The sequence below is a fragment of the Papilio polytes genome, unplaced genomic scaffold (genome assembly GCF_000836215.1).
Source record: "Papilio polytes unplaced genomic scaffold, Ppol_1.0 DF824047.1, whole genome shotgun sequence".
In the NCBI taxonomy this organism is placed as follows: Eukaryota; Metazoa; Arthropoda; class Insecta; order Lepidoptera; family Papilionidae; genus Papilio; species Papilio polytes.
Window position 1 is genome coordinate 7,579,271 of NW_013525157.1, and position 17,520 is coordinate 7,596,790.

A 17,520-nucleotide genomic window follows, 5' to 3' on the forward strand; every position below is an offset into this window, starting at 1 on the left:
ATCATCATCTTATGGAGGGTAGGCACAGTATGTGCTGCTCTTCCATACATCTCTATCAGCCGTCATATCTGAATCCACTCCTTTCTTAAGCATATCCTCTTTCAAACAATCCATCCATACTTTCTTCGGTCTTCCTCTTTCTTTGTAGCTATCCACATTCATTCTTAGCATTTTCTGGTTTCCCATCGTCTCGTCGCATTTATAATATTAGTAAGATTTCATTTTACCTCAATCCGTTGTATTTCAAAGATGCTTTTCAATATCTTACATGTTTCGTTTCGGTTTTGCAAAACTTAACATTTCTACATCAAATCGAATAGTCCTAAGAGGAACATTTTCCAAGATTAAGCCTGTATTTGTTGGAAATGTTCCAACTCGCAACAGCGTACTGATTTTAATGCTACAAATACTTGAAAAACTTAAATTTTTGTTTAACTTTTGTAATCCATTTTCCGATCTAGAGATCCCTATACATTTTTTTAAATAAATATTACGAAAGCAGATTATGTTCCGTCACTATTACGTACTTTCCCTTCCTTTTTCCCGTTATCAATAAAATAATCCAATTTGCTCAGCTTCAGTTTCTGACTGGATACTGACGTGTAACGTGACACAACCTTACACGTGAACCCACCTTACACCTTTCACCTCCATAATATAAAGGCTTCAATAGTATGGGAAAATTTTAGTTATATGCTAAAGTACGAGTTCTCCGGGCATTACAAATGCCATATAGTTAATAAAAATCACATTATAAGACGTTTAAATATATTTTCTAGTATTATCATAATGTTATCGCCCTTGTCCCTATGGACCAGCACAGTACGTTACCAATTTAAAAATCTTTAATTTGTGTAAAAGTAAATTGTAACATTTCTTTTAAATTTGTTAGTTAATATGGTCAGTTATCTTTACATTTGGCATTTAAAACTCCCATATGTTCTGACTCTACCGCTATAAATTCTTCCAAAGCACTTCTGACTACACTGGGAAGCCGTGTAATAGATTGGACTCATTCGTATATGGAACAAAGAGAATGAATTCAAATTGGCTTCGGCTATCGGTGTGTTTTATGACTTACTGGCTTTCGCCCCTGACTCGGTTCGCGTGGTATTAAAAATAAGTGCCATATGTGTTCTTCCAGTCTGTCCTCTACATCTATACCAATTTTAATCGAAATCCGTTCAGCCGTTTAGGGTACAAACTCTAACAAACATCCATCCATCTAAACTTTCCTTTTTATATTATAAGTATGCTATCGTTTTTTCGAAATAATTTGTCATAACTTTAGATTAGAAAGGTTTACCCAATAGATATATATTTATATATATAGTTTACCCTGTAGTAAGTTTAACTTATTTTTTTATTAGGGCTTATAGTTTTCCCAATTTAATTATCACCACTTTTTGAAGTTTTATAATTATCTTAACGCAATGTCACGTCAACAATGAATTCCCATCGAAAGGTGTAACCTTCCCTTAATTAAGAGTGATTAGACGTTAGTTAACCACACTCACTCAGTGCGGATTAGTTGACTTACCGCAAATCTCTGAGAAGAAAGGATGAAAACATAACTTGAAAAATAGTTTATTTGAAACACTCAAAGTAATGTAGGAAGTACTATTTTTAATAACATATTTGTTTATATTTTCATAGAAATCTTGTTTGCATCTTTTAAATTGCTTTTCTCGTGTTAAAGCAAAGATGGCCGCGGATTATGTAAGGCACAGCTTTAGGCGATATTCCGTCCCAGTTCTTTATGAGTTTGGAAAGAGGTTTAAAGGTTTTTTTCCCCATTTCAATGTATATTAACAACGTGTGCTGGGAAACTCGCTTTTATCGCGATATCTTTACACTGGGAGATAAACCTTATGCATATCGTATCATTCTGACGAAAGATGCAAAGTATTGAATAAGATGTTTATCTATGTAACTTCTACACGCTACGGTTTTTGTAAGCAATGTTTTCTATATAGCTAGCTTTTGTCAGTGACTTCATCTGCGCGGAATTTAAAAATTTAAAAAGCATACGTGTTCTTTCAGACTAAAATCTACATCTACAAGTTTTAGTGATTAGAAAAGTAACAAACAACTATCCATTCATCCAAACTTTTTTATTTATAATATTAGTACGAGCGCATATTAACATAGGTATAATAAGCGCTCAGAGACTTTGAATAATTCTTTAGTTTAAGTATCGTGAGTAAAATCGAAATGCTTAGTGAAATTACGGCAGTTAAATACTTAAATATGGCCGCAAAATAAATCTGAAGCTATTATTTAGAACGTGCATTATAACGTAAATGACACATGATAAGTGGAGGCAACTATAACGACGCCATTTTGATGTCAAGATTGCATTAAGTTCGTCCACCCCTAAAATTGTCCCTCATTAACCCTCGGCCGGGGTTCACAAGTTGATGGGAAAAGGACTCCAATGTCGGCTATATCCTTGAGATTATTTATACATGTTCTATGAAATTAGATTTCGTCACTTTACATTTTGATATTTCCTACATTTCATGCAAACATTTCGACAGATTTTTGCTACCACAAAACTGCGTATCGGACGAAGTTATTTTTATAAAATAAGAATCAGACATAGATTAGTCTGGAATATCGACCCTACTATTTAATATATGCACCAGTAAAAGTTACCATCACTTAAAAAGCGAGGACATATTTTTATTGACTTCAACAGTTCAAATATGAGTCATATGAGTCATGAAAAGATAATTAAATTAACTCCTTGTTCGATTTCATACAAAACTACTCATAAAACATTTTCTTACCAGCGATCACTGATTCATGTCGTAGTCATAGTCTATTTTCGATCGTGTTTTATTTATTCGTTGTTACTATGTTTCCTTACGTAATCTTTTGTTACTCCACGAATAGACTATCAATCTTAGTCATTGAAATCATTCAAATAATTTATTCGTGTAAAAGCTAAACGAGGGGTTCGTGTTTTACTGAAGCATTTGCGTTTTAACAATCTTCGAATACTTTGCAGTTAATGATAAATTGTTAAATACATAATCACTTAGGGTCTACAAAATAATAGTGCTTTAGGTTTATTCCTTTAGTATTTTTTTATATTTATTTATTTTTGTTATATTTGTTTTTCTAAATTATGTTACAAATAATATAAACGTTACGGCCACACTAGGACTAAAAGAGTCCCTTAGTGTAGAATTACTCAGAGAAATATGACGTGATTAAGTAACCATTTTTTTTTTCACGCTGGGAAAATGCCTTTACGCATCCCCCCGTTACCAAGGGGGTATGTGGGACTCGCCGGCCAGAAGATGGAAAATGGCCGGAATACCCACTAAAAACCCAGCGGTGTCCTTTCTGTTCGCCTGTGGCTGGGTCACGGGAACGCTTATGCAATCTTCCGCGAATGATTAAGTAACCATAACTTAACCTAGAGTTACCTAATTAAGTTATTTGTTTCTTATAATAAAAACATAACATTAAAAATAACAATAATGTCAAAGGGGATGTATTTTTCCTTTTATAAAAATAATTGTTATCCATATTGTATTAAGTAAATTATTGTGGAGTATTGTACACGTAACATCCAAATTGCGTTTCCTCGTTAAAAACAAAGAGAGAATTTCCGTAACGAGTATTACTCGAAAGCCGCCTTTAGCTCTTGGCGATTTTCCGTTTCAAATCTCTGTGTTAAGTTTTCTTTTTGATGTTCTTTTTCCTTAACGAAACAACAGAACGGAAAGGTCTGGCAAATATGTTTCTTTGCTTCATTAATGTTAACATTTACTTCTACATTTTGTATATTATGAATATACACGCTTTAATTTACACCTATGTAAAATATAATAGAGGACGTTAATTTCGTACCCAATTCATTAAAGTATTCATAATTAAAATGCAATAAATCAAAAACTCGTTACATTAACATCTCTGCTAATTTCTAGATATTTTAATTATGATGTACGCTAGTGGGAAGCAAATTAAATTCTTTCACTGTACTCCAGCCTAATAACTTTAAAAGAAATCAAGGTACGGGGATTTCCCATTCGAGTGATTTATCGTTCACCTAAATTAGCAATAACGAGCGTGATATAGCGGCTTCTTTTAAATGAAATTCCATGTCAGGTGGATGCCGGTATAACGTGCGCACATTTATCACCGCCGACAATACGCTAGACCTAATAAATATCACTCGTCATAAATCCACCCCTCCACCCCTACACGCTTGTTGAACACTTCGCGACAACGTTAATTTTATTGCCGTATAACGTGATTTATTCTACTAGCCAGTGACACTGCCTGATAAAAAGAACTTGAACAGATAGGCTATGTGTTCTTCAAGTCTTATCTACATCTGTGTTACTCTGTGAGATCCCTTGTTCTGTAGATACGTAGTATCATTCATCCATCTATATAAAGTGCATTTCTAATATTAATAGGACTAATGATACATGCATTTTTAAAGTAAAATAAAATATGCAAACATGAATATAAAAGCAAATGATTCGTTGATCGAATGTCTTCTTAAGGCGCCTCTCCGACTGGCGAAGGTTGGCGGTTAGTTCTCCTAATTTGATCTATCTCTTGGCGAAATAGTTCTAAATATCTTATGTAAGATCTGGAATTATTTAGATTATATGCTTCTTCTATGTTATCAAAGAAAAAGTATTTAATAAAGAAATCCGTAAGATACATTTTATAATCTCTATAAAAACAAGTCCTGTATTTAAATAAGATGAAACTCTTGTTTTTTAGTGCCATATTAAACTGGCCCTAGAGTACTGTTGTGCTCACGAAGTTTGTTCAATTGCTAAGCTGGAATGATAACGCGTTTTGTTCTTTGTTTTAAAACTAGGAAGTTAAGAACAACACTCGACGTTTTTACAATACTCAATGTAATCAAAGTTTTCAGCCTTGCAGAAGTTTACCAATCAGCAATAAATTTAACTTTATAAAGGTAGCTTGTGTACTTTATCTTAGAAAGGAGTAATAATATTTATATTCAACATTCCAATTCATTTATCAATTAAAATGTTCGATTTAACAGTTTAAAAAACACGCTAAGAATCATCAAACATGAGAAAAAGTGTATCGCAAAATTAACAGTGAAGTTATCATACTTCATACTAATATTGTAAATGCGAAAGTTTAGATGAATGGAGTGATGTTTGTTAGAGTTTGTAGCCTAAACGGCTGAACAGATTTCGATGAAATTTGGTATAGATGTAGAAGATAGCCTGGAAGAACACATGGGCTATTCACTTTTGTTTTTTTTTAATACCACGCGGACGGAGTCGCGACCGAAAGCTAGTATTAAATATTTATCATATTTATAAGTAGAATATATTCCTTGATGGAAATAGATATTTTGTATCAAAATCTTCTAAAGAAATTTGCATGTCAAAAGTATGTGAAAATAATTTGTCACATGAGGTACGTGGCTGACGTCAGAGTTAAAAGCACGCACGTGACTGCCATTAAAAGGGGTTCATGGAGTCGCTTGTCTCTTATAATTCACCATTTGATAACTCATGAGGTAATAATTAATAATGAATCTCAAACATTTACATCGTTATAAAGCTCTATGTATAAACTCTTTAGAGTTACTGAAGACACACTATCCATGCAGACTTTCGCGTTTATTCATACTAATGTAATAAAGCGTAAACACTGACATCCTACGCCACGAAGTAGTCGTGGCGTAGGATGTCAGCAATCACAGGTTAATTTTTAATGATTCATTCTTTAATAAAAAGCCCTACACTTAAGACACGCTTTAGGCTCTAGATTTTCACGCTATTAAACTAAGGGGTAAATAATTTGGAAAAAACCTTTATGTGGGAAAGGGACCATAAACTACAAGCTGCCAACAAGGAAGTATGGTTATTATGGTAACGGTAATTTTGAAATTTGTAATAAAGTTTTTATAATTTTATGCGAATAAAGCCGCACGGGAACAGCTAGTATGTAATAAAATAAGTTTAAGTTAATGTTATTTCAAAAAATATAACAAATTCAGCTTAGTGGTTTTTAGAATCAAATAATACTACTTTTAGTAATACCGGTATTTAAAATAATTCTACTAGGCTTGGATGGCGAGTTGCCAGCACTTTATTGTTCTATATAAGCTCGATTGCAACACATGAATGTATAATGTACAAATTAAAGAAGTGTAATTCAAACTAGACTATTTTTATCTACCCCTTTGATAATTAGAAAATACGTATCGTTACTTAAATATAAATAATCTAAATAGTATTGTCTTTTAAAGTGTCTATTCAGAAACTAAAATCGGATCTAAATTTCGTTTGAAAACCTTAAAGTAAATAACATTATCTGATTTATTTATACATATATTTCGCCAATGGAAACACATTGCAAAGAACATAACAATAAAATAAATGGTTCCAACAATATCACAAGGTGTAGTGAAGTAGCGTGGCTTGTCACAACGTCCGTATATTTATCACCGACAACAATATGCTGCCGCTAATAAATATTACATGTCATAACTTTCCTGATCGTATTAGTAGCGGTTTACACTTCACGACACGACTACGATACGTTACGATAGATAGGTAAAGTTAACTTGTACATAATTTCAAAAACATTTTCAAGATATCGACATAAATTTGAATCACTTTGCTTAATTTGTAGACTGAACTTTCAAAACATTGTTTTTAAATTACATTATGTAATTTTTCTTGTAATCTAGTGAGAATAAATGTTGCTATTTTTTAATACAGTAACACTACAGCAAAAATAACAAAAACCAAAGATCTCTTTCTTTAGTTGCGGAGATATTTTTCCAACGATATTGTTTCTAGGAGCTGTAAGTCTTGAATTTTATGAGTCGTTGCCTCCCCGTAAGGTGTAACGTGTCTGCAAGCCAAAGCTGCGGTCGTCGAGCAAATTAATTCCGTGTCGTATTAGTCCCGCTTACAAATTTAAATTAAGTTGTTCTTTAATAAGCGTTTGCAATAATCCGTAATGTATGACTACGGCCGAATAGTGAAACGACATTTAAATATGAAACAATGTTTTAAATAAGGCTTAGTATGTATGTATTCATGTACTTATATAATTCTAGCTTTCGCCCGCGACTCCGCCCGCATGAAATTTATAAAGAAAGAAAAAGGGTGAGTGGCCTATGTGTTCTTCCGGACTGTTCATTACGTTTATGTCAAATTACATCGAGATCGTCTCAGCCGCTTGGGCTACAGACTCTGACAGGTATCCGTCCATCTAAACTTTCGCAGTTGTTATGTTAATTAAATTTGTTTTTCTTTAAATTATTTATTTATATTAATGTTAATGTCAATTAGAATTATAATTAAAATTGAATTTAACTATTGTCATAATAAGTAGTTAAACATTTTGTTAAAACTCATAGATTTGCTGTAAAAATTACATAACGGTAACAAGGTTGCCGCATTAGTGACAGCAGCAGGTACCCGAAGGGGGGGACCCTTCGGGGGTACACAAAAAATAAAAAAAAAACTGGCCAAGCTTAAACATACAATTTCATTAATGATATAAAGTTTGTCAGATTGTAAGTGGTTACGAAACAGAATTCAAGGTACGTTTTCAGAAATATGAACTTGTGCAGATTATTATGTGAAAATCAAACATTTTTCTGTTGTGTTTTAACCTAACTTGATCTGAATAAATGAGAAAAATCCAATAACAATTTGTTGCCGATGCTTTGATCAAATGTATGAAACTACGACTGGTTTTTAGCACGATAAAAGCACTTGTAAAATGGTATACCACTTTAACACTCAGGGAGTGAAGTGACATGTTTCGTAGCGTTCAAAGCGTGTAACCATTATTCCAGGTTCTACGAGTAGTATACATATATGGTCTATTTTTTTTAATAATAATAGCCATACAAATTTAATGTGGTATGAAAACAAAATTACAACTAGATTAACACTAAACGCAGATCTTTTAGTGTTACAGGTATAAAATAAAAGTACATTTGAAACACTAAAGGCAGAGGCAATTTCATATGCAGTGTACATAAACGCTAGGCTCCACAATCAATTGTACACCAGTAAAGCTTCACATTGCAGTTATAACGCTTGCCATATTTATAGTCTGTGGAACCGTATTGTGAGACAATTTAACCAAAGTATGCCTAATCTATATCTATACCTACTGAAGGGGAAGGATTTGTATTTTTGTATTTTGGTATGCATTGAAATAACTCAAAAACTACTGGGCCGATTTTAAAAATTCTTTCACCGTTAGAAAGGTAATTTATCTGTGAGTAACATAGGCTATATTTTTTTTTCACGTGAATGTAGTCGCGAGCAACAGCTAGTGAGTGAATAATTTTAATGAAAATTAATAGGGTCCCATGACCTTTTCAAATTTTGGCGATATTTCCAAACCAATACGACTTAGGGTCCTTCAAGAAGCGAGCCAACCTTTTCTTTAAAGGCCGGCAACGCATCTGTAGTTCCTCTGGTGTTGCGGATGTCCATGGGCTTCGTTGATTTCGGTGTTCCCGCCACTCGTTTGTCCCCTTTATTATTAAAACAGATTTTTAAAACAGCTTTCATTTGTTTAAGTGAAATAGTCTGAAGAATGGCTTCTTTATTATTGTGTCTATTTGCGCGTGTTGCTTAAATATGTGTTCTTTATGTTATTGTTTAAAAATTGCTAACAGCATGATAGAAAATATGCAAAAAACTTGTCGTGTTAGGTGACGAAATACATTAGTAACTGTATGAATTATATTTTGACTTTGATGGATGATATCCTCATACATAAAGATTAATTTCACTTTTTTCTCTGTTGGCATCGCGTCTTCTTGGAAATCTGCTTTTATGTTGAGATGATTAAAAAAAATATTACGCCTCAAGCTTCAATTTACAAGAAAAATATTCATTAATGTTTTTTGAACGTCATTATCAACTTGCCCTTGTCCCTACGAAAGGTCGACACAGTAACTGCACTTCCATATATGTCTATCAGCCGTCATATTTGAAATTCCCGTGAGCATATCCTCTTTCAAGCCATTCGTACTTTCTTCGGTCTTCCTCCACATTCAATATTCAAACCATCGTCTCTTCGCATAAATATAATGTTAGTTTTAAGTTTAAAATTAAATTTTCGAACATGTTAATGTAGCCTAGCGAAGCCATCACTTGTCCCATAAGCGTAATATATTGGTTATTGTTACACAAAATAATAAAGCACAACCTTAGGTGAAATATGAAGGTGAGGAAATTCTTTACGGAAGGATGTACATTGTTGTTAAGTGCCACGTCACTTGCTGAATCAGCGGTTTACGTTTTATATTATATCATGCGTTATAACGCTTTTATAAAAGTCATACAATGTCTGAATTGAATGAATCTATTTTTAGCACAAAATCCTTTTAGAGTTAAAAAATTTAAAGGCAATTAAATAATGTTGAATTACTTAGATTAAACCTTCTCAAGGTACTTCAAGAGTGTATTTCTATAAAAACTAACGTAAATGAACTGTATATTGACAACACAGCGACCCCATATTAGATAAGCCACTTGCTTCGACCAATAGTATGCGTTTTAAAACTTAGCCAGGGAATTTGAAAAAAGACACTTTTTAATGATTAAATTTTGCCACTAAATCACATTATATAAAAAAAATCTTTGCAGACAAGACATTACATTAAACGCAAGCTACGTCTTAATTTATAAATTACGTTCTAATTTTGTTATTATTTACCAATAAATAACTGTAAAAAAAGTAACATTACAATATCTACATATAAACTATACTCTACCATTGTTATATACGTTTGTGTGCAATTAAGTTAATTTTCGGTATAAATGCCCTATTACGTAATGCAAACGTAAGCACAATTAAAGCATTAGTATGCAGGTGTCCATTAATTATGGTCAGAATGAGAAGTCTGCAGTAGGCACACCGAGCGGTCTCGTGTTTAAAACTGGCTTTTACAAGGCGACTAACCAGCTCTTTATGTAATTGTTCTATTTCGTAATGTTAACTTGAATTGCATTTTTTAATGTTAACTATTTATTTTAAATATTTTTAACTTGTAGGAAAATTTTAATGTTATCTGCGTGGTCCACTAATAAGTAAGGTTATAAGATTATTTTTAAATAAAACAATGTTTAATTAGCAATTGGATATTAAATTTGGCTTATGTATTTTCACGTAAGCATAAATCGTAAAACAAATATCGTAGTATTGTTTGTAACAAGTCGTAAATGATGCTTAACAAAAAAATTTTTCTATTACAAAATTTCTTAACCAACAAAAGAATCTAATCGTGAACTATATTTGATAAAGATTGAATTAACCTTCCTCGAGCTTTCCGAACCCATTCCATTGTGGATACAATGTACAAAAAATGTGCCACAATCTCGGCAAAAACGACTTTTGATAACAAATTGCTATCTCTGTAAAGCAACACAAAGTAACGTAAAAGAAATTTTCTACATAGTTGCCCTCTTGTGGCTCGTAGCTACACAATAAGTGAACAAAAACTGTGATTTATACGTAAAAAGAGTAGCTTGCGCTTAATACATTGCCACTGTGCTTTTACGTTGTTTTTTACAAAGCATTTCGTGTATCTTGTAAATAGGTTTGTATGTTTACTGTAAATATTGATTAAAAACTACCAAACTTTACTAATTTTAGTTAATAGACTTGTAATACTATTTATCAAAATTTAGCACCAATTGTCATTCAAGATTATTAATAAAAACCTTAGAAGCTGAATTCTGGTTAAACCGTTCTCTTCACTAGTTCTTTAATTGCATCATAAAATCGCTATTTATAACCGTTTTAGATGTAAGGTGTTCGCCTTTTAGGTTAAAAATTTCATTATATACGGATATATTTATGCTTTCGTATACCAGTCTTGTTAAAGCACAACTGTAGAAGATTAGGGACATAAATACCGCTGGGAAAGTGCAGGAGCCACCATTTTACAAAGATATTGCAGCTTGCAATCGTATAATCCGAATTTTATACGTATACCTCCAGCATTATGTAATTATCTGAGAAGGAATATTCTTCTGCTGGTATTTTTAAGTGATGAAAACTAGATGGCGCTATAAGCAATTTAAAGTGTAATACTTTATACTATTTAAATCATCGGGTTTTGTTCAGATATTTTATCTGGTAAAGGAAATGGTATATAATTTTGGATTCAGTGTAAGCCCTTACGACCGTTCCGATGAATTTGTTCGAGATAAACCCATGCACTTAAATCCAAATTGCCAATTCCGAGATACGCGCACCGAATCGAATCTACATTTCCATCATACGAGAGGAGAGAAAGGAATTACTTTTTATATTACGCCTTATATAGCTAGAAAATTAAGCGAATATGGCCTAACGGTTTATAAAGCCATTCTTATTTTCAAAACAAAATATCTACATAGTATTAATAAGATGAAAATTTAAAACTTAACAAGATCTTTAAACATTTTAAACACGATGATCAAGTTCTTTTAAGCATCTTAATATTAAAATACATCTTTATATGTCTCTAGGGTTTTCAAATATTAGAAGAAACTTTATTAATTCATCCGAAAAAAATTGTAAAAAGTATTATATAGAAACTTTATTACGTCTAATTTTGTACAGAATTACAACGTATTTTCATAAAAAATAACAAGCAATTGAAGGAATTAAGTTTCTCTGCCTCGGAGCAACGTTCCTATTAGAAGATATTTGAGGCAATATGAAAAAAGTTTCTGCCCTACATTATTTTATTATTCTTCTCTTTTATCACATATTTTCTTGGAAATATAAATATCAAACCACAAACACATTATCAAATTATTTTATAATTTCAATAAACCACTGTTTTAATTTTGCTTTGGTGTTAAGTAACAAATTAAAAAAATCGTAAAAACCTAATATCTCAAATCCATTCTTTTAGATGTATCGTCTTCATAGACGTAGAACAGTCATCTGTTGCTATACATTTTTGTAGACGTTTTTCAACTCCGACACACACCTGTACCTAATATCCGGATACAAACGGAATCGTGTTCATTTACCGGCATAATAAAAATTAATATAAATCGCACGATATTACCTTAAAAGGCAGTTAAGCGCATTGTAAAAATCCAGTTTTAAACACTAATGGTTAGGTTTTACGCGCGGTAAACGGTCCTCGCTATTCTAACCATAATAAATAGTAATGTGCATGCAATTGCACTCTTATTGCTCCAACGTTTTAATTCTTATAACCGTAAGCTTATATTGCCGCAACACCTGTCCAAGAAAATGCAGTGACTAATTAGTAATACTCTTTTGTATATGAGTTTTATCAGTGTAAACAACATAAACATGTGTAAAAGTCTACTGTTAACAGTATGCTTATGACACTTGACAGTGCCGGCGTGTGGTTAGGGCAGTTAACCGCCCAGGGCGCAATGAAAAGGGCGGCACTGGACTGTGAATTACACTGGCTTTCGCCCAGGGCGCTAGTAACGCTACTGGGACTTAAAATTATTAAGGGCCTGTCCCACCACTGTCTGATAAAGGCTTAGATAGCTTTAAAATTACGTAACTGTAAGGTAACAAAAACCTATTCCGTCGCATATTTTACACGTTGGATTGTTACCAGACAATTTACAATTTGGTGGGACATTCTCTCAATATTTTTGTCTCCATTTTAGTTTCTTTGATTATCATCTCTTTAAATCGGTTCGTTGAATATTAATTAACGTTTACCATCGAGAGCTACTAGTCGATCTGACAAAGAACAAAGCTAATTGGAAAGAAAAACAAACATGATTGTATCGTAATTAATTCAAATGAATTTCAAAGGGACACAAATCACAATGTACATTTACTACAGAAGTATCATTCGATACGATTGCAAAGAGCGAACTCCAATTGGGTCTTGAATAAAACAAATGACTACTTCCTCAAAACAAAGAAAAATCGTCTAAACTTCCGATTTCATTGGTATTTTCAAACTAGATTACGCTACAATCCATAAGTTCATGAGAGATGATTGTTTCTCTATAAGCAAGACAATTTTTTTTTCTAGAAATTAACGAATCTTATTTCTCCTTCTGTTCGATTAAAGGCAATAAACAAGCAATGTGCTTATTGCTGCCTCTCGTTATAAAGAAGAAAGATTTGTATTTTTGTATGTATTGAAATAACTCAAAAACTACTTAGCCGATTTAAAAAAATCTTTCACCAAAAAGATATGTTATCAATGAGTAAGTACATTTTTAATTTCACGCGGGCGAAGTCGCGAGCAACGGCTAACATCTAAGCCAGTTACTGTTAAAGCATGATGTTACATTATTTTTTTTTTGTTACAGGAGCAATCCCACAAATCGTACCGTCCGCTGACCGTGCTAACGTTCCGTTGGAACTACGCGGTGCACGGCTTACAACCCGCCGGATACCACCTCGTTAATGTACTGCTGCACGCGCTTGTCTCCCTACTATATTACAGGTTAGTGACGTCATAATAAAATAACCCTTAGTGTCCACTGCCATTACAGATATCTCTTGATAAACATAAAGGACAATGTTTTATGCTTGTTGTTTGAAATGATGATTGACTGGACTTCTTTTTTATAATTTACAAACCTTTGAAATATTTTTTATGGCAAGTGATAACTCTTACCGCTTTGATGTGATATCTTAAAAAATAATCAATTTCTGGTTACAGAATAATGTAGATTAAAAGATGGAAATCTTAATTTAAAGAGAAAATCACCTTGTAGGCATTAACCGTGCCGGGCGCGCTTTAACATTCGGGATTTAATAAACGAGATGATGGATCAAAAAGAATTTTCAATTTATTTTTCACTAATCTGACATTTCAAAGTGCCGCTATTCCACAGTCGATGAAAGTATTTATATCAAGAAAGGATTAGAGAATAATTTCCTGTTATTAATTCCAAAAACCTTAAAAATTAGTTAACGAATGAAAGCGAGCAGATATATGAAACTAAACTATTGGACTATTGCACAACTTTTCACTCTCGGTTGGATTCCCATGAGCTTATATGTAGGTGGGCACACTACTCGATTTTTATTTGTGAAACAATCGACAATCGCACAACAGTCTAAAGTAACTATCGCATAGTTTAGTCATATGTGTGCGCCCGCTCTAACGCGGTAAAAACATTAAAAAACAAATTAATTAAACTAATTAAAAGAAAGGAAATGGCATGCAAATAGCTTACCCAATTTTAGAGTCATAACTCTCGTTATATTTGTATTTAGGAACTATTACGACATAGTTCAATCCTGGAGTAGAAAGTGCTGCTAAATAATTCAGTACAATGTGCGACGTAATCACGGCTTTATGGTTAGTTTACTAAAGCCGTCGCGCTGTCTTATTTTCAATGGCCTATATTAAATAATTCAAGTTACTTTTCACCCCTTCTATAACCTTTTACTGAAATGGTTAAATCTATTAAGTAAATCTTTTAGAGGTGAAACGTTTTTTGTATTCTGATCTCGTAATATAGGTACTCTAAAACGGTTTTTTGTGCTCCGTACAAGGATTAACTCGTGACTTCTTCCGCAGTGAATTAAAAGGAAACTTAAGTAAGCTATGTCTTTATTAACATCTGTATATCTCATCTGATTTACATGCCTGCCAAATTTTATTGAGATCTGTTAAGCCGTTCTAGAATACTTCCATCAAACTTTGGCATTAATAATATTAAAAAGATTCGGTTACTGTCAATTATTTGAATATCTAATTAAAAATATTATCAAATGAAAAAGAATTTACAAAATCCGATTTATGGCTACCAAAAATTACTTCAATGTGTCTTCTATCAGTCTTCTCTAGATGTTACATAATTTATTAAAAAGGTATACTTTTAAAAATAGCCCAATTATGTACACCTTAAGTTAACCGAATATAAACATCCCTCGAGGCAAACAGCGGCGGCAGGAAGCAAACTGCTTGAATTAAGCCAAGTCTAATCAAGCCGACGTCCGCCAAATCCCCCGGTTACTGCTAATTACGGACACTCGCCGTCTACTCGCCGACCGACCGTCCGACGCGAACTAACTCACACTTGTACTCAATATCCAATTTGCTTCTTTAATCTCATTCACCATTTTTGAGCTCTTCATCATAATAAGTTGCAAATGTAACTAGCCACTCTGTTATTTGATTTAATTTCTTTCGAAGGACTGTAGTTATTGAAGCTATCTTTCTAAATGTTATGAATTAAAAGAAATTCCGTTTTTTATCTACTATCTTTATTCTTTTGAGTTTAATGTTTTATTAAATTAAATTTCTTAAACTCTTACTTACGAATAACATTTTTTTTGTTTTATTTATTAACAATATAGCATCTTTATCTTTATAGAAAAGTATACGAATACAAAAGTATGCGAATGGGCTAACCTTTTAATACATTCTTAAATTAAAATCTAATCACATTCGTATACAAAGTTCAAATTGTCCTATCCGTATATCTGCCAGAAAAAAGTTAATTCACAATTTATAATGAAGTTCCTGTCAAATTCTCCACCGTCTGGTTCATGCATGCTCCGAGCTTAATTTCAACGTTTTCTAATTTCAAACGCATTGTTTAAAACTTGTCGGTTTTTAATTGAAAATCTATTTTTAAAACATTCAGGCCATTCACCTTTACTTTGTTATTTTTTATATCTATCTTTAACCTTGATTGGAGTATACGGAGTTCATAGTTAGAACTTTTTTATAACAAATTTAACAACAAACATGATTGGCGTCCAATCATCATCTCCCTTATCCTACTCCGTAGGGCCGGTACTTGATTTTCGTCCACCAGATAACTCAATCATCCGTGGTATGAACTGCGTTTAAAACTTAATAGACTAGGTCGCTAAAAACATATCACAAAAACCTCTTTGTCCGATAGTGTACAATAAAGGACGTTTGACAAACTGAATATAATAGCTTCACAACTAACGAAGCAAACTACGTAATAAAAGTAAAATAGACTAACTGAAATATTGTACAACCCTGTGGTCAGTTTGCATGTAAATTAAACTTAATTTAGCGTTACTATGGTAACGGTAACTCGATTTCCGATAGAAACATGTGCTGCGTACAACTGAAACACTACAATTTTAATTAGAAAAATATTTTAAAAAGTATTTTTATACTTATAATATAAAAATGTAATAGTTGCCCTCGACTACGTTTGCGTGGAATTAGTAAAGAACTTTATTAGTGTGTTGTTATTAGCTATGTTCTTTATGCATGTCAAATTTTATCGAGATCCGTTTTGCCGTTCTACATACTAACTAATCTTCATTCATATATAAAAACTTTGTATTTATAATATTAGTAAGATAATATAACTCGTTTACACTGCTTCAAATATTTTTTTCTTGCTAGAGAATTAGTATGGAACCATTTTTGTCTAAGAGGAAGGAGACTGTTACCTTCCTTGCCTCCCCCTAGCGACGCCTAAGAAGGGAACTGATAATGTAAATCCTAGGTCAGTCTTAAGTTTTTGTAGATAGGACAGTACTCAAATTAAGCCTGTTTTAATGAAATCACTGTCCTCTATCTCTGTTTACTGCTAATTAAGGATACACGTTGTCTATGACCTTTACTTAGATTACACTTAATTTTCCATTCCATCTTAATCATATAAAGATTAAGTAAATAGTAGTGAGTTTTTATTTGAATCAGTGGATTTGTTACTTAACTTATTGTTTCCATAGCTCTTTAACTTTAGGATAACAGCATTTATATTTTATTGTTTTTATAAGAAATTGGTTTTCACCTGTGATTCCGTCCGCATGGCCTTAAAAAAACATGTAGCCTACATGTTTAGCCCGCTTTAACATCTTCGCACGAATGGATCGGCTCGCCCGGTGTAATACCACGACCACACGGAAAACAGGCGTGAAGTGGAAGCAAATCCGCGTTTCGTCTGATGAATGTGGTGCCGGAGAACTAATTTTAGTTCCTTTTCCTTTCTATCCTTTTCTTAAGAGTAAAAGATGAAAAGGAAAAGTGGATTTGACGGTGGAGGAGACGCATAGGAAGGGGAAATGTCCTCTTTATGTGCGTCTCCTTCTCCGTCAATTAAGGGTAGGCAACGCATCTATAGTTGCGGATGTTTATAGGTAGCGGTTGCTTTCCATTTCGGTGGATTCAGGTGGCCGCTTGCTCGTTTGCCACCTTATATTATAAAAAAAAATGTTCTTCCAGACTATCATCTACATCTATGCCAAATTTTATTGAGATCAGTTCAGCCGTTGAGGCTACGAAGTCTAGCGAATATCCATTCATCTAAACTTTCGCATTAATAATTTTAGTATAACTCGATGTTGATGTACATAAAATTATCCTATGTCAAGTTTTATAATTGAACTTTCAAAGTAAATATCCCTTGTATCTTTGTTTTAAAATAAAACGCTCCTAGCGAAACATAAACAACATACTAATTACGATATAACGTACAATTGAGTTACGTTTAGGGACAAAAGATTCCCTTCTCGGGGGAGAACCTTTGATATAAATAAAGTTCTTTCATTATACCCTCGTATTGT

The 17,520-nt window shown here is 32.9% G+C and overlaps 1 protein-coding gene across 1 annotated transcript in view; it reads left to right on the forward strand.

Moving 5' to 3' along the window:
* The first annotated feature begins 12,347 nt into the window (after positions 1–12,347).
* LOC106100392 (transmembrane and TPR repeat-containing protein CG4050) overlaps positions 12,348–17,520 on the forward strand; it is a 28,391-nt gene continuing 23,218 nt past the window's right edge. Inside the window, exons 1-2 of the mRNA XM_013279220.1 lie at positions 12,348–12,461; positions 13,314–13,450. Coding sequence (XP_013134674.1) covers positions 12,348–12,461; positions 13,314–13,450 — 251 coding nt within the window. The remainder of the gene's footprint in view (positions 12,462–13,313; positions 13,451–17,520) is intronic.